Source organism: Aspergillus eucalypticola (genome assembly GCF_003184535.1).
Source record: "Aspergillus eucalypticola CBS 122712 chromosome Unknown BO83scaffold_7, whole genome shotgun sequence".
NCBI classification, from domain to species: domain Eukaryota; kingdom Fungi; phylum Ascomycota; class Eurotiomycetes; order Eurotiales; family Aspergillaceae; genus Aspergillus; species Aspergillus eucalypticola.
The window spans coordinates 594,135-611,862 of NW_020290281.1; the positions used below are offsets into that span (position 1 = coordinate 594,135).

At 47.5% G+C, this 17,728-nt stretch overlaps 5 protein-coding genes across 5 annotated transcripts; 4 read left to right on the plus strand and 1 right to left on the minus strand.

Annotated features, from left to right (window-relative positions):
* Positions 1 to 1,758: 1,758 nt before the first annotated feature.
* Positions 1,759 to 3,369, plus strand: BO83DRAFT_397224 (uncharacterized protein; the record flags this gene model as incomplete). Its single annotated transcript, XM_025533176.1, has 8 exons — positions 1,759 to 1,870; positions 1,893 to 2,064; positions 2,112 to 2,190; positions 2,234 to 2,323; positions 2,387 to 2,497; positions 2,543 to 2,644; positions 2,836 to 3,171; positions 3,202 to 3,369. 8 exons carry the CDS (start codon positions 1,759 to 1,761, stop codon positions 3,367 to 3,369), a joined length of 1,170 nt encoding a protein of 389 aa, XP_025390154.1.
* Positions 3,370 to 5,264: 1,895 nt separating this feature from the next.
* BO83DRAFT_308546 (SDR family oxidoreductase) lies at positions 5,265 to 6,249 on the plus strand (the record flags this gene model as incomplete). Its single annotated transcript, XM_025527372.1, has 2 exons — positions 5,265 to 5,522; positions 5,572 to 6,249. The coding sequence occupies 2 exons, from the start codon at positions 5,265 to 5,267 to the stop codon at positions 6,247 to 6,249; spliced, it is 936 nt and encodes a 311-aa protein (XP_025390155.1).
* Positions 6,250 to 10,200: 3,951 nt separating this feature from the next.
* BO83DRAFT_376775 (uncharacterized protein) lies at positions 10,201 to 10,359 on the plus strand (the record flags this gene model as incomplete). The annotated part of the gene is made up of 1 exon (XM_025530816.1): positions 10,201 to 10,359. The coding sequence occupies one exon, from the start codon at positions 10,201 to 10,203 to the stop codon at positions 10,357 to 10,359; it is 159 nt and encodes a 52-aa protein (XP_025390156.1).
* Positions 10,360 to 10,390: 31 nt separating this feature from the next.
* On the plus strand, positions 10,391 to 11,196 carry BO83DRAFT_376776 (uncharacterized protein). Its single transcript, XM_025530817.1, has one exon. It carries the CDS (start codon positions 10,458 to 10,460, stop codon positions 11,010 to 11,012), a length of 555 nt encoding a protein of 184 aa, XP_025390157.1. The 5' UTR covers positions 10,391 to 10,457; the 3' UTR covers positions 11,013 to 11,196.
* A 1,826-nt stretch (positions 11,197 to 13,022) lies between these two features.
* BO83DRAFT_425238 (uncharacterized protein) lies at positions 13,023 to 13,457 on the minus strand (the record flags this gene model as incomplete). Its single annotated transcript, XM_025535199.1, has 2 exons — positions 13,023 to 13,216; positions 13,277 to 13,457. 2 exons carry the CDS (start codon positions 13,455 to 13,457, stop codon positions 13,023 to 13,025), a joined length of 375 nt encoding a protein of 124 aa, XP_025390158.1.
* Positions 13,458 to 17,728: the final 4,271 nt, after the last annotated feature.

Below are 17,728 nucleotides of genomic sequence, written 5' to 3' on the forward strand. Positions count from 1 at the left end.
GCATCGAAGTTTCAGGTCGTCCCTGCATTCCTGGAATTCGATCCCAGATCATCATCGTCAGTCTCTCCGTCACCTGTCCCAATCGGGCAGGTCTATGCGGAGGCGATAACCGCGTCCGGGGCACTGATTGTCGATCCATCCGAACCATTATCTCCCCCATGATTAATTAAGATGCGATAGTATGTGGCGAATTCTCGATATTATGGCCAGTATCAGAATTCAATGATGAGTTGTCCTCATCTCAGTCGCTCACCCTGAGACTCAACAACCCACATTCAAAGACGCAGTTGTTACAGAGGTGTCTACAGTGTTCACCCCAGCTGGCGTTGTGGTACCACTAGCCCGAACTTTGTTACAGCCGACTTCCGATCCAAGAGAAGGGGGAATAATGCGGGGTGCTATGGCTGCGGCTGCCTGTTGGCGGCCTGGGCTGTCGATCGAGGTGTCATACATTGGAAGAGAACCCGCTAACTGTGGCGACCTGTCCGACAACGGAATTCGGTTTTCGATGGTGGCATCCGCCGAGTACACTCGCTGGGTGTTCTGTCTGATAGGCTAAGAACACCGAGGACATGCACAATAGCTGCTGATAAGGCCGTTGTGTGTGGCTTTTAATAATCCAACTGCCGCATGCGGGCCAAGATTGTTGATCGCGATTCGCCCATCGACTTTACCTCGTGCTACATATACGAAGTCTGCATCCTCGTATGCAATAGCGGAAGCTTACGGCTACAAGCCAATTCTTACATGCTGCAGGGTTCTTAAGTCTAGTGTCTGAGAGTTCGAATCGAATATTCGAAGCTTTCTAGGTGCCCGGCTGACTTCACAGGGGCTACGATGCTTTCAACTTCCAGGCACATCATGACATCCTACAGACACAATAAGATCGGGTCTCTAGATCTACCGTTATTCATGCTCTCAAATAGCTAACAATTGCAGGCCGGACCAGGATGGGAAAGGCAATTGCCATTCCATACAGTGACTGAATTCATCAACATAAGTCTATTATGCATAGTTGTTTTGCAAGCCCTAAAGAGTTTGGACAAAATTAAATCCCTCATCAGCGAAGGATATGCGACATTATTCGCGGGATCGGCTCTGACAGCCTATCAGCGACGGAATGTATTATGGCGGCACGTAGTTTACCCCAATGAGTGCATATACACGACATGCGAGGCACAGCACTCGCGATACGATATATAGGCTGCGATATCTCCAGCATCGCATAATAGCTCCGAAATGATGCCCTGACCAATGATATCATCATAATATATGATGAAAATCTCTCTGCGTAAATGGGGAAGCGAGTGCCAGGGACCAGTTGCAGACTTACCTTCGCATCCTGATAGATTGTCCCTGCGGTAACCCTCGTCTTCAGGTCTACCTATGGCTGCGCTAGTCAGCTTAGCTGATAACATTACTCGAACACACCATCTGTTTCGTCTTGAAACTTGATAGGTGCCCAGTTTATTATCCTACCTATCGTTCAAATCCATGAGCGAAAGCGAAACAAAAAGCCACACATGTACAGATGCTGTGACTTCTTGACGACTCATTTGTCATTGTATGCAACTCGCAGCGTATTTCGACGTTACGGTTTCAGTACACGCAATGGTTGGTCTGTAAGAAGATGACCGTCACCGCTTTTATGCATGAGCCAAGACAAATCGAGACACATCCCTGGCTATCCCTGATGGGGCTGACTCTCCAGGGCCCCTCGTTTATTTTCATTTCATTCTCCGGCATCTTACGGCCGGAATGTCTCCGAGTTCGGAGTCAAACATCTTTATCTACGCTGACTTCGACCTTGAAGCAGTATGTCGTCGGGCAAGCACGCTACGGCAGGGTATCTCCTGTACTTTTGATCCCGGTCAACGCCCTGCCTCAGGAAGCTTCAACTGGGCTATATTTTATTCTTTTCGGCGATGGCACACAATGGGTTTTGAGGTCGCCACACCCGAGGACATTTATGCCTCTTGATGTTGGGGTAAAGCTACTAGCAAGCGAAGCGGCTACACTTCTATACCTCAAAGCCCGTAGCGATATACCGGTCCCGGAAGTATTGTTATGCACCCCTTCAAAACAGATAGTTCGAGGTTAACCTGTCGTAGCGCATCGTCCGATAATGACAACAAAGTTCCGTTCATCCTTATGAGCGAAGCGCCTGGCTGGCCACTATCAAAAGTCTGGGTGTCAGCCGGCTCCCCTACCTGACCTAGATCCTTCCAAAAAGGACAAGGTCATGACCCAGCTAGGCGGTGTCACCTGGAAACTCTTGCAGTTACGACTTGATGAATTCGGCTCATTCTATGATGACGATGGAGTTTTCAAGATCTAGGAATGCCTCTGGTGCTGCTATATGCTACATGAACGATTTCTGTTAGAGGGTCAGCGCGGCCCTTTCACTACCGACGCAGACTTTTACGAAAGCCTTGTTTCCAAATTTCTGGAACAAGCAGATTGCCTGCAGTTATCACATCATTGTTTTGTGGCCCCAGTTCCTTCGAGAGATGACTATCAATCCGACAAGCAGTATAGGTAGGCTGTGGATCTGTGGAATGACTTCGTCACTGTCGGCAACAAAATCGATTCTGCGGATAACAGGTTGGATTACATTGTTGCAGGTGATGCTCTCCGCGACATTGTACGCAAATTTGAACTCCCAATTTCAAAAACCCGGGGACATTCCCGCTATGTCACGCTGATGTTAGTGTCAATAGTATCTATGTCGACGACGACTACATCATTGCTTGTATCATCGACTGGGCGTTCACATCATCTGTTCCTAAATCCATGCTGTTATCCCCACCCGGCTTGCCGCAATACGGCGACAAGATAAGCCCAGTATTACACACAGCCTTCATCGATGGCTTCCAGGCAGCTATGTCCAAATCTACTGAAGAGAGTACGGTGCGCAAGTACCGCGAATCCCACAAACGAGGCAAATTTCACTGGAATTCAAGTCGACTCCTCGGTCTGGACTCTATCGGTGATTACAATCTCTTTGCTGTAGTTTGGCAATCTACCTGTGGTCCCGAAAAGGATATAGGAGAGTACTTCTCGCAACAATGTCGCTCACCTCACTACCTTAGGCTTTATGACGAGGTTCGTGAGGAGGATCGCCCACTTTGTAAAGTTGAAAGAGATGAGAAGGACTATTTTCGGAACAAGGTGTTTAAACACACCATAGCCAAGATATAGACACTCATGTCCGAGTGGAAAGCAAAGTATACAGCTGACAGTCCGCGGAGGATTCGGCAAGATATGTTCGTTGCTTCTCCGAATTTGTGGAAATGGATTATGCAGTTCATGGAGGACTGGGAGGAGATGCTTGATGCTGATGCCAATGTTCTAAACAGCATCCGTTAAAGACCTTGCTTTACGCGGATAGTTCTTGTTTCCATTACTCGAGTTATTCAGGGTATGCTTTTTCTCCGTTTACATATGGTTGTACGAACCCGAGGACTTCCCCTTACTATGTAGAAAATCTCACGAAGGTCGTTGCAGCCGTATCCCGCTTATCTCCATGACATGAGCACCTCGAGCTATTGAAGTATTTTTTATTTTTTAACTACAAGTGACTTTTTCAGAGTAATACTAAATCTCAATCCACCAAAATCAACACGGGTGAGCAGTAGACAGTGCCACCATGAGCGTTTCGAATTATCTTATCCCCCCCTGTTAGATTATACTGGCATCTCCAAGACCCATACCAGGTTGACCAGCACATGCACTGATAAGCATATTACTGAGCATTGTTTCCATCTCAGTCTCGACAGAAATTATACTAACTGATTCCTTTAAGTATATCCCGCCCACCTCTATAATGATGTTATACTGCGAGTCCCCCTCCTACCTCTTGACCTAGATTAATAGACTGGAAGGAAAAAGCAGGAAGTACGAATAGACGAACACCCATGATGAATAAAAGCAAATCTTTCCCTCCTTCGATGAATATAGCCTCATCACGATTGAGGCTTTTCTATCCTACTGCATCCGACTAGTTTTAAGAAATCAAATAAATAAAAAAGAAAAGAAAAATTGGAATTAAAGCAATAAAATTGATTGCAAATTTCCTAGCCAATAATTCCAGTAAACTACTCAAGAACCAACGATATTACTACCCTCTCTATAACAGAAAACTTTCACCCACTCTTATTACACAATATCTACTTTACTAAAATCATGCTGGAAATTGCAGTATTGGTTTTTATACCATAAAAATAGCAAGCATCCCTCATAATTGAATTGGAATGGGTTCAACTGTCTTGATTCTAACTAGCCGAGTTCGGTTTAGTGCTACCTCTCTCCTTTCCCCTCTCGCAAGGTGCTTCGTTATAGCTGTTTTATAGCAGAGCATAATCAATAATAATATTTCATTGGTAAACACAGAGACATCTATAAAGTCTCATGGTCCATTATTATATTGTTGGAGTTGGTTGGGACGGTCATGGAGGGAAATTTTGCAGGCGATCGCTAGGGTGCGCTCCATCGTTCGCGGGAGAAATATATATTGTAGTAGTTCAAACTATAATCACTACTAATACTGATAGTTTACTACATAGTCGTGGTCAGAATTATCATACTACTTGGTCTGTTACTATATACTAGTCATTTTCACTTATTCAATTAAACGCTGAAGCTACTCTGAAAGTAAAAAGCAGTACAGATACGACACGGTCACGTGGCTGCCGAGTATAAGAGGATGAAAAATGTTGGACACGGTCTATTGTTTCTAGACAGCGGCAGCTATTCGGGGAAAGATAAAGTTTAGCCATTGGTTTATGAGCCTACGAAATTCTTATTTTCAAGGTGTTTAGCACAGCGGCATTAATGTCTACTCACGGGGTGTACCGGTAAACAGCCTGTATTCCGATCAAGGATCCCCAAGAATGATGTGACAAAGTCATATAGCTTGACGTGATTGATGAAGTCAATCTAGTAGACTGCCAAGTGATAGTGACACTCTCCAGGATCAAGTTGAACCCCCAAGGCAGGTTGGTTGAACCCCTGAAGGTCGATCGGCACCACGATGACTGCCCTCAACGTCAGACCGATTTGTAAGCCACCAACAGCGGGGCTCCAAGACACACTTGGAGCTTCACACCACCAAGTCGACGACCCCTGACTGGCACATCTTCCCTCTACACAGCATTGCATCGGATTATCCTACATACAGCCCATCGCTACATTACTACATATCACGAGGCCTTGAAGGAGGAGCACCAGTGTACCATCCTTACGTCATACACCACGCGCACACCATGACCAAAATCGGTGTCTTTCCTGCAGCAGGAGGACTGGGGACCAGCATCATCAATCACCTCGTCAAGCTGGTGCCTGCATCGGAACTGATCCTGATCGCCCGCAAGCCAGATAATCTCGCAGAACTCACGCGGGCCGGAGCTACCGTCCGACGGGCCGACTATGAAGACCCCGCCACGCTAGAGCGCGCCTTCGATGGTATCGACGCCCTGATGTTGATCTCGTATGCCTCGTTTGAGATCCAGTTCCGCTTCGAGGTAGGTTGCCGTGATGATCTCGCGCTGACATGATGCTGATCCGAGACAGGCGCATAAGAACGCCATCGATGCTGCCCGCCGTAGCGGCGTCAAGCACATCTTCTATTCGTCTCTCGCCTTTGCAGGCGATCTAGAGGAGACTAGCGTTGCGCACGTGATGGGCGCCCATCTGCGGACCGAAAAGTATTTGGCCGGACTTTCCGGGCACATCACCTACACCGCTATCCGGGAGGGTCTGTACTCGGAGTCCTATCCGATCTACACCAGCTGGTTCGATATCCACCACCCCGCAGACGAGATCGCGATCCCTCACTCCGGCGACGGACCGGGCGTTGCGTGGGTGAAACGTGACGAGCTGGGCGAGGCCACGGCGAAGCTGATTGCAGACTATGCCAAGAATCCGGCGGGGTTCCCCTACCTGAACCGCGTGCTCTTGCTCTCCGGCCCCAGGGAGATCTCGCTAAAGGAGACTGTTGAAATTCTCGGCCAGGCCGTTGGCAAGCGCCTCCGCTTGCGGGAGATCTCTGTTGACGAGTATGTGGCTTTGCCGCAGCACGGATCAAAACACACCTATCACGGTATCGATTTGACAAGGGAATGGGCAACCGCGTGGGATGCGATCCGTCGTGGGGAGACGGCCGTGGTGTCGCCGCTCTTGAGGGACATCTTGGGACGAGAACCTGAGAGTTTTGAGACGACGGTAAAAGCGTTGGCTAGGAGCAAGTAGATAGCTTACCACAATTCCTTTGATCCCATTCTGTCTTTGCATGGCCACCGGGAAGCCTGTGAGGTAACTGCCGCTCGTGTCGTAGATCTGAAGTCTCGTGCGGGGGATGCCCCTCCTAACCGGCACCCCATCTGCCGAAGTCGATGAGGTCGGCTTTGCACCCCTGACGACAGGATAAAGTCCGATACACTCTTTAGCAGCACGTTGATGACCGGGTGTAGGTTTCCTGCCGCTGTGACATAAGACGCAGGAGGAACAACCGACACACCCAGCCGTCATCCGGGATAATTCTCATCCGCCCTCAGAGTGAGGCCTTGGACCGGTTCCCCCACGGCATCGTACAGTAGTGCACCCGCCGGGCGGATAGCAGCCGGGGTGTGCTGACTTCGAGCTGGTTTCTGGGAAATTGGCAAGCCCGAGCCCCGCGGCAACCCAAACTTGTGGTGGTCAGAGCTTGTGGATCTCGGTGACGCCGTTGCAGAACAAGATGAGGCTCGACTAGATCTAATCAGTTCAGCACTCTGGTGGTGCTCTATCCACATTCCATGTAGACACGTCTGACGCAATTGTTCAGCACCACGTCTGAACCTCTGCAGCTGCTCAACATCATCATGGCGCCAATCCCAGGCCACATTTGACATTCTGGCACACTCATTCGTTTGTTCACATCTTATCGGTCTTAGTTCAGCTAACAACATAATCAGCTGTAAGTCGAATGAGAGTCATCGTGTTGCGGGGTTACTATTCTGGGCTGGTGCGATGAAGCTAAAGCCTAACCTTGTTCTCACAGCCAGGGGAGCACCTTAAAGCAAACATTAATAATGTCGAGCATAACCCTGGATCAATTCTGATCAGTCATCACCCAAATCGGTAGGGCTGACCAGCACTGGCCGGTGCCTTATCCGAAACCATCAGTCAGATGCCGTCCACCCTCGCCGAGTTTAACGTATACAGAATCTCGTGGCCCAAGGCACACCAGGCGTCTCGTGCGTCGGGAAAGACCTAACCGGAGACATGCTACAAAGTCAGCTGCCAGATGAACCAGAATTGAGTCATGAGAACAAGAGCAATCCCAGTGTCTCGGGCGAGATGATCGGGTAGAGCTGGTCATCAAAATCACCCCAGGGGGGTAGCAGGCATACGACCGACGACGAGAATTCTTCTGCAATCCTTGGCGATCTCAAGCCACAGCAAGTGTATCGCAGAGCATCGTCGCACTAAGGAAGGGGTTCTGAAGATGCCGGATCACACCACTGGTGGCATTGCAGCAGACCCTGGGCACCCGGTATCCGGTCCGCCTGGTAAGACTATTTTGGGGTAGGAAATTTTGGAGGGGAAGAGAGCAAAGAACCTTACTCAATGAGGTTATTCTCTCCACGTCCGAAGCCGAGAAATTTACTAGCGTCCGCGCTGGAGCAGTGGGTAGTGTGGTCGGAGATTTTATGTATGTCACTTTTCGTAGGAAAATTTTTATTCTTAGGACGCTGACTATAGCGCCAACCGGGTTGGTGGTTCCGAGGGCGACTTACCGTGGATAGATTCCGTCGATAGCGCGCCAGCCAGCCCTTATTTTTGCCAGCTTTTGTGGTAGCGGGAAGAGGGGCGATGGGGACCTCCCGAGACGTCATGGCGGGTAACCACAGCTATGAACCTTGGACGGATTCATCATCGTTGCGATTATCATTAGGTCAAGAGAATTGGAGGAAAAGGAGGTTGCGAGCACTCCCAATGTTCCAGGAGACAGGCTAGACCCCTCGGTCGGCTGCGAGATTGTGTGTGTGAGAGAATAAAATGGGAGGCGATGCACTCTGTCTCTCCACCTGGATGGGGTTGGTTGCTATGGCCCACTGACCTGGTCTGTGTTCCTTCGGAGTACCCGCGGGAGATGGAAAAAACAAAAAAGGGACGGAGGCAGAGCTGAAGAGAGTAAAGTAGATACTGTAGTGGATTGGGATATACCGGGATAGTACATCCATAGTATGGCTAATCATGTACTGCATCGTGGTCAGAGCAGGATTTTAGCTGAGTAGTAAGCGAGACAGTCGAAAAATTGAGGATGTGAAATACCGATTGTTGGCCACCTGACTGGTCAAGATGGACACTAAGGGGTACTTCATTGCCAATGACCATTTCGTGATTGGTGGATGCGACCATCCTGGGGGGAATGAAAACATACACATACATACATCATCGTATGTGGCAAGTACTAGTATAGTACTTTGGCTCTCCAAGATGATTTTGTTTGTTACACCCAGTGTTGTACAGTTCGGTTTATTCAGGAGGGACTCGGGACGGAAAGGGAGCTGTGCAGGTGGTCTGGCTTGTCATCTGTAACCCCGTCAATGCCTCCGACAGATTACTACCACTTAGTACTTGTGTATGGCTGCCAGAAGCGAATCAATTGTGAGCATAAGAATTTGCCAGGGAACACAAGGGACATACATACAGGAGCAGCCATGAAGGCCAGAACAGACCCACTTGCGGCCGCAATTGAGGGTACCTGAACCATGGCGGCCTAAGGCAGCTGGGATTGGCAAACACTACGTAGACAATATCCAGACACTACAAAGATACTAGTAGATGGAGACTGGACTCAGTATTGCCCCTCGTCTAATTTCAGTCTACGTAGATGGCCTCCATCTTGAGGTTTACCACATGCATCGGACATGTCTATGAAACGAAGAAATCAACATGTGCCGAGCGGATGAAATAACTGCAACAGGCAAGCGAGCGACATTATGGTCGCCTCGTGAAGAAAATCTAGGCAGGCAGGGATAAGATTAATTCCGCATTTGACTGTTGCCATTTTAGTCCGTGAGTTGAGTGTATGGAGTAGGAGATGGAGAAGTCATGTTGGACAAAGGGGAGTAAGTAAGTAGGAAAGGGAAAAAACCAGAAAAATTATTTGTCCAGCTGTTCTTACTTCTGTCGAGTTTCCTCCTCGTCCGGCCGAAGATGTCGGAGCCGAGACTCGGCCGCGGCGGTACTTGGCTGGGGACTAAACCAGAAGGGGGATAGCCAGCAAACGAAAGGGAAGCCAGTCCAACGGTTGTGCATCGATCGATCCACCATCCACCGATCCCGCCCTCCACGGCTCTCCAATCCGTCCTTTTCTCTTGATTTTTTCCTTTTTTATTTTATTTTGTATTTTCTATTTTTCTGGCGGGAGTCTAGTACGTACTCTACTGAGCTGTAGTTTGCCTCAGCTCTCTCCTGCTGAGCTTTGTCCTGCTTCCCATTCACTCCCCCCAAATGGGCCTTCCGACGGCAGACATCGGAGCCGACCGAGGCTGGATGCCCTGCATCCGGCTGGGGTGATCTCTCGGTGCCCCTTCACCGGCCCTGTGCAATTATCGTTTCGACAATGGTCATGGCTTTTCTTGCGCGTCTCCAGTCCAATTATGCTGGCCCTCATTATTCTCGCTGGTCGTGAATTTTTCGACCGTTGCAACCCATTACATCATTGCGTCTCGGCTGGCCTGGCGATCGGTTTCTGACACCGGCTTCTCCTGAAACCTTCCACCTTTATATAGTCCATCCCCCGATGTCTTCTACTGCCTAGCATCCTTCCGATCCACGGTTCAATATCAGACTGCTTCTTTATATTTACCCTTTCTCTTGTCTCCTCAACACTTCTCTGCTTGCCACTCGACCTTGACTGTCGACTCGACTATCAAGTTTGCCTCCCACACCAAGTACTATCAGACAATCCACATCGTCATCCATCCAAAGTCAACCCCATCCAAGTCCATTAGTATGGCATACCCTAGGCCCGATTCCTTCTCGTTAGACGACGAGCGGATGTACAGCATGAGCCATCCGAGCCCACTCACTCGTCCCAATGATACCTTCGCCAAGGGACCCGATCCTCTGTCGGCTAACTGGAGCTACGACAATGCCATCGATCTGTTCTCCCTCAACACCATGATGCCGGAGACTTTCCCCTTGGAGATGTCCAACGAGATGATGAACTTGGACCCCAAGGATTTTCCCGCCGACTTCTTCGCCCCACCCCCAGATATCAGTGCGTTCACCATCTCCAACCACTCGGGTGAAGATGCTGCTTCCTGCGGGTCTCTCTCATCGGTATGTCTATTCCATCGGCATTGAATGGTGAACCATAACTAACATATACTCAATAGGACCTCGACAGTGATGATCAGTCATGGTCTCCTACCTGCCGTGTCTCTCCCATTGAGCCTATCCACATGGAGCTGCCTAAGCCTGCTGCTCGTACTTCCAAGACATCTACTCGTCGCAAGACGGCGTCTCAACCGAAGGCTCGCGAGGTTACCGCGACAAGGTGGTCGTCCAGTCCGGAAATTACACCGCAGGACTACCCCGCCACCAGTGTCTCACCCCCGCCCGCCCCCTCCTCCCCTGCCGCCAACACCACCGCCCGCAAGACCACCCGCAGTCTCTCCAGTGACTCCAACGCCAGCACGGGTCAGGCCCAGACCACCACCGGCCGTAATGCGGCGAAGCGGGCGGCGCACAACATCATCGAAAAGCGGTACCGCACGAACATGAACGCCAAGTTCGTCGCCCTGGAGAAGGCGATGTGCGGCGGAGTCCAGAAGCCCACCAAGGGCGGCTCGGCGTCGCTGAAGAAGTCGGAGATCCTGACCAATGCCATCACCTTTATGCAAGAATTGCAGGAGGAGAACAAGGCGCTCCAGAAGGAGCTTGCCATGCTCAAACAAAGCATGGTCCCGAACGGGATGTGGCGACATAGCAAGGGGAGTGAGGCGTTTCACGCATAAGCCCAGCGGCGATGCGTTGTTTTGTCTCTGCCCAGAGATCCCCTTGTAATGACCGTCACGTGTATTGTATAATAATTATGATTTCCTTTTCTTTTGTTCCTTTACATCTTACAACAAGATCTGGGAGTTTGGTTCATGGCCCTCTCCTGTCGTGGGCGGCGAATTATGGGATGAATCGGTGTTGTGTTGATATATACCCGGAGATAAAAGTTCGACCTAATCCACTCACTACTTTACATTATTTTCTTATCCTTAATAATAGAATGTAATTCTACAAAGTAAACACCCACGGCAAAAATAAAAAAAGAAAGACTTAGACCAGGTTACCCGTCCCTGGACCCATCCCATCCCAATTAAAAGGTAACCCATCAATTCCATCCGTTACACCGACAAGGCGCAAACCCCGCCCGTCCCCCCTCCCCATCAACCCAATTGATCCAGCCTTGCGAAATCTCTCCTACAAAGTAACAGCCAGAAGAAGCCTTGTAGATACCCAATAAACATAAAATAATCTATAGAATAGATGCTACTCCGCACTAATTCCTAATTAATCAATCCACCATATGCAATGAAATTCAAACCAGCCCGACACCGACACCCACACACCCTCCCAAAACAAAACAAAACAAAACAAAAAACAAATCTTTCGATTCTAGAACGTCCTGGCTGGCCCGACCGATCCAGACCGGCCGATAATTCCCGCCCAGCCGACAATCCAACCATTTTGCTTTTCTCCATGTATAGTGGATAGCTCTGGCCACGGTTGGAGGCGATGTCGTCATCGAATCGAATCAATTTCTACTCACACTTGTTGATTTATCTGAAGATACATTAAGGATGTACCTGATAAGAGTCTGGACCAGGTGTGCATTGATACACACATACACACACACCTACACTAGATAGCTATTGTCGCTTACGGGCAGATCGGATACATTTCTATGCAAGTAAACTAGTAGGGGGGTTTATGAGTGGTCTGGACTGGACTGTCTGCACTGCACCGAGCGGAAATGAGATGAGATTTATGCATTGTGATAGATGGATGAAAGGAGTGCTCGGTCGTTGCCTACTCGCTTCATTTCATTCCTTTTTGCTGTATCTTCATTCTAGACCACCTTCTAGATGGGCGATGGGCTGTGAAGAGTGTAGTGAGTGACGAATGGATGGATGGAAGGAAGGAAGGAAGGGAAAAGGGAAGTCGATGAGGCTGTAGATATCTCTCTCTCTCTCCTATCTTTGTCGGTCTGTGTATGTGTGGGTATAAATTGGTGTATACTATGATACTACTACTCAAATGTGTTGTTTTCTAAAGAAAAAAGGACTACTACGACACATACAATCTCCCTCTACTAGTACTCTCATCTAGTCTGGCTTTTCCATACTTGCTGTGTACAACAACTCCTTACATCGGTCGACCACAAATCCAAAACACACCCAATCACAATGCCCGAATCCACCTCTCGTACAAGGTACTTTACCATCACTGCATCGAACCATGGTATTTGCTGTATGGGAATGAAAGCTAACCCTTGACTTCAACATATCCTCGAGAGTAAAAGTACCACGCGATCTATCACATCTCACTCCACACATACCAATGCGAGCACAGAGACGGGAACGCAAAGTGAAACGACGTCATCGGACACATGTCAGAAACATACGCAGAAAGTGAAGCACAGAAACATGGAGAATATTCTTCGGTATCGGGACGGGCCGGAGTGGGAGGATCCATATTGTCTTGTGGGGATAGAGGGGAGAGGGCAGGGGAGGGTTACTCGGATGGAAGAGGAGATTCGGAAGGTGGAGGAGGTACTTGGGTTTGGAGTTGATAATTAGATAGATTACTATTTTGGATGTTGATAGAATATACCCGGACATGTATGAGGAATATTTATTAATTGGATACTTGCATGGAAGGTATCGGGACTATGCTTTAATAAGGCCTACATTCACACGATGCTAAACTATAGGAAGGCTTTACATACAAGCCATATATCCCCTACTCACGCCTCAATCTTCAATACAGATATCATCGCCCTCACCCTGAGGGCCCTTCATACACTTCTTAGGGCATTCATCCCTGAACCATACGGTGTCACCCCAAAGATCGCAAGCAAAGCGCGAGTTGAGAACGTAGTCTTCAGTTGTTGGTTTTCCCAGAGATTCAAGAGCATATTCGATCCTCTCTCTGTAGTAGTCCTCATCTTGGAGGAATTAGTATTTGCATGGAGATTTTATGAGTGAGGTAGTCATCTCATCAGAACACTTGTCTACCCAAATTAGGAAGTCTTCATCGGCGGTGCAGAGGAAGCGCGAGTAAAGAACGTAGTCATCGCTTGTCGGGTTGTCTGACCTTTCAAGAGACGCCAAAATATCGGTATAATAATTTCCTTTCGTCCATGGTTTGTCAGAACCCCGCAAGATGTTCCTGAGACGCAAATTCATGTCTGCTCACATTTTTTAATCAATGAGGTGCCACAATAGGTAAGACCTCGGGTGCATCCATAAGCAAATGCTCCAGAAGCAGCACTAAGAGTAAGGAGGACGGTGGAAAACTTCATTGTGAGAATATTCGAGTGGATAAGCTTTTTTTTTTTTTTTTTTTGATATCTCTGAAGCAACGCTGAGATTGTCCTTTGTCTCTGTTGGACTGCATGGAGTATAGTACCTCTGCGTCCTTTAATTATCCAGCAGTTTCAAAAGAAATGGACTAATTCAGTCTATTCCCTTCGATACAAGCCCGTATCACCGTTGAACAACATTCTTCAGCTCCTGCATGTGGATTATTATGCAGGCATGACATTCCGAGTGCGCATCCTCGGGACCCAAAAATCTCGCTTGACACCCGTTCTGGACAACGATGTTCTAGTGTCTATGTCAGATATCGAGATGATCAGATGATTGCGTGGGTTGAGGGACATACTTGCTGGGTTGCGGACACGATGGCAGTAGTTCTACTACTGCCATCTTTGATTGATTTAACCCTCATATAGTTCAAGCATTTTCCCTCTGACCAATTTCACTCAACTTTAACACCCCCAATACTCGATATAACCTACGTCCTGTGGTAGTAGTCAATATACAAACTCAGCCAGGAGTATCGCAGTAATGAACCTGACTTGCGTATCTTGAGAAAGCTCTATCAATCCCAGCAGCTAGTATTCTCGATGGCTCTGGAAACTAATTTCGATTTGCAAGTACAACCACAAGAATGGGTAGATTTTTCTGTCACTTGTTAAGAACCTCCGGATGAAAAGCATGAGTCTAGGAAACGGATGATATTTTAGCTTCCGCAAGACTACAGGACAGAGAATATGTGAGTTGCGTTCACCGAGTCTCTCCAACTCGTTGGTTTGCTGTAAATCTCCGTCGGGTAAGATGTTGTCGATCTAAAGAAGATATTGAGAGAAGTGATAGAGTTACTGGATTCTGTATCTGATATTATCAAAGATGATGAAGAGAGTGTCTGCGGAGTCAGTAAGATATCTTATATATAACTTTATCTAGACAGCTGGGGCTATCCCGTTCTGGTCATATATCCAATAGGGAGACAACCAAATTTGAAAGAGATATATGAATAAGAAGAAAAGAGAATTAAATAGAGAAACAGATATAATACGAATGGGAGAATCTCCCTTGTGGTAAGAGACCTCGCTCGGGTAATACGTATAAGCGTGATTCGACTGCAGACTCATAGTGGAAGATGGGTGCTTTTCGTCGAACCTTTTCAGGAACGACGCATCCTTGGTGAGGGACAAAAGGCAGACATTCTTGTATGATGATAACGACATAAAAGTGTGCAAAACCCACACTTTTTTTTTTGTTTTTTTCAGTAATAGCTCCAATGATGTCTTGCCTAAATAGTGACTCAATGCTGACACCGTAAGGTATCCTGAGCATCGAAAGGCACCATTGAGTTTCTCTTGCGAGTTCCGGGATACGGTCCGTTGAGCAACGTTTTCGTTTCTTTTTGCCACAAGTTGATATCTCGCAATCTAAGGCATCACTGTAATAGAGTTCAGTAAAAGAGAGTGGAAGTAAACGAAGTGCCCTATCTTAATGATCATCTGGCCATCGATGGTGGCATATTTGTAAACTTGTTTTACCAAGCTCGGGCTCAAGTAGAACTGTCTGGAATGCCTCTTGCCGTATTAGTCTTATTTTGTCGCTGATAGATTTTCCAACTTTTTTCTCCAGGCAGAGATGTTTGCTTCTGCTTGATTTTATTTAACGCTGGTACTTGTGGTCGGTCGTTCCACGAAGAGTGTTGTATGCCTCTCTCTTTGAAAGTGCCAGGCGTCCAGACGACGCTATGGGCCTACATTACCTTTCTTCTCAGCTGATACCCTGGGTCTGGCACCCACATCTCGAAACCAGTGATTGCTCCTGGAATGTCAGCATATTGTTCAAAGCCAGCAGACCCCTGCGCCGACGAGAGACTGATCTATAGGAAAGTGCTCGCCGGGTACCTGCCAGACGGTCAGCATTTATGCGGTAGGTAATAGAAGAAAAAAAGACGAAAACAACACACCGATTCGCAAGAGTGACACCAATGAACAACCACGCACAGATTGGGTTGCGTGGATGAAATATGTATTTCCCCATACCAGTAAGTGGACGGAACCGCATTGGAGGGATAACAGCTGAAGCAGAAATGGAGTACGTGTGACCAGAGCTATCTTCAACTGTCCAAGATGGATCAGTTGCTAAGTGCTGTCATGCTCAAGCAGTCGGTTTGTTTGGAAGGGAACTTGCGCGTAGTTCACCCATTCTTATTCTCTAGTTTAGCCAGTGACCAATACTGGCTGCGAAAGATGTATGTAGAATGCGATATACCCGAGCGTTTGATAGGTGAATGTTGGATCCCATATCTTTTTCGTGCTTGATTCCACTGGCGTCTCATAAGGCCGACCACCGCACTCATGTAATCATGACAATGCAGGCATTAAATGCCCAGTATGTTATTACCTAATATGAATGGTTTGTCACCCATATGTCTTGGAATCTCAAGTACAGGCCAATTGCCGAGATTGATCCGCGGCGAAGAGTCTTGCAGCGCACCGTGCCTTGATGTTGATGTTGTCAGAAATGTATACGAGAGGGCCACCAGAGAATATTCTGGTGCTGTTCGATAGCTCCTATAGGAGATATCTGCGCCTTCTGTAGGTTCTTTCAATGTAGGCTTTTTTATGATCAAGGGTTTGTGGGAAGCAGCTTTGTGTAGCACCATGTTGAGATACACGTTTTGTTCGCAGAATGAAAATGGTAGATTTTAATATGACCGAATAGTATGAATTTTCGGAGGTACTTAGGGCCGAGGAGGCATTTTGCCTCACAGTTTACCGCCCAGCTGGTCAGAATGGGCTGCATTTTCTGTACCTACGTATGTTCTCCTGAAGTGCAGTTTGTTTATGCTGGTATAGGTCGCTATGCAGGGTGTCATTGACCCGCTTTACTGACTGGTTCGAAATGATTGTACGACAGGCTTTCATATCCCTCTGTCCAGGTGTTCTTAAAGATCTGAGAAGTGGTATCTATGATGGGGATATAGATAATTGTCTAGTTATCCGGGTCTGACTACTACTAGGTAGTATAAATATAGATGTTAGAGATTAGTAGGCTAGTTGATATGGAGTAGAGAAGATGGTGGTTGATGAGAAGGAAGGAGGAATTAGAGATTATCTCGATATTTATATGGCCTGCAACATTATCACTTGCTATTCAGGGAATAGAGTAAGGGCTGGGATATGCATTGGTTGGAGGTGGCTTCACTTCCCGTATATAGAATGTAGAGTTGTGAATAAGGACCACGTCCGTGAAGTAATGTTGAGCTTTCAGGTAAGATATATGCATGATAAATGGATCTTTCCACAGCAAGGATTCCATGCTAAAGAAAAATTCAAAGGAAATGCAGAATGTCAATGGTATTAGCTATTAGGTACTATCGGCTTATAAGCCAGTGCCCTCAAAGACAGAAACTTAGTGGAAAGTAATGGAAACAGAACTAGAAGGTCTCCATAATCCCATGCTCCCAGCCTCTTCCTCCAAGACAGCTGTTGGCGGAAGTGCCCTAACAATTTGTGACATACGGATATCGGAGGCGCTAACATATTGGCCTGTCAGTTAACGTTCAAGTTGTTGAATGTAGCCCCTGCTGCCAATTGACGCCATTTGAGATATCGTGAAATCAGTTCAAGACAGGGGTATTATTTTCCATTCTAAGTAGAACTTCCTCCCCGTCACACCTCTAGTAATGCATCGGTCAAGCTCTGCTTGTGCGCCTGCTTGACCAGGCCGCAGCTTTAATTTGAAAGGCCAATCTTCCACGATCGTATGGCTTTCCTTCATAGTTAGCCATCCCTATTAGTTTCGAAACATCACGTAATATGTGATTGGCTAAAAAGCTATTGTCGGTGTACTAAATACAACGAGTCATTATTATCATTTTTTCAGCCGTCAATCCTGTCGGTTCATGAAAATACGTCAAGAGGGGATACCAGGATTGCTTGTTTAAGGTGATTTTCAACGAGCGCTTCCCGAATGTCCACGTCTTGGGTATGAGACTTCCTCCTGTGGCGTCCTTGATCGTTTCGCAGAAGCCCTGGATTAGAGGACGCCGAAAGACATCAATCGCAGGGGTATTGCTCCACAGGTAATTATTCGTTCAATAAATTGGTGTGGGGGCCCTTGAACAAATGAAGGCAGTCGACTTTCTA

Coding starts and splice junctions, on each gene's coding strand:
- BO83DRAFT_376776 (XM_025530817.1), top strand. CDS start 10,458: ATGGAGCTGCCTAAGCCTGCTGCTCGTACTTCCAAGACATCTACTCGT.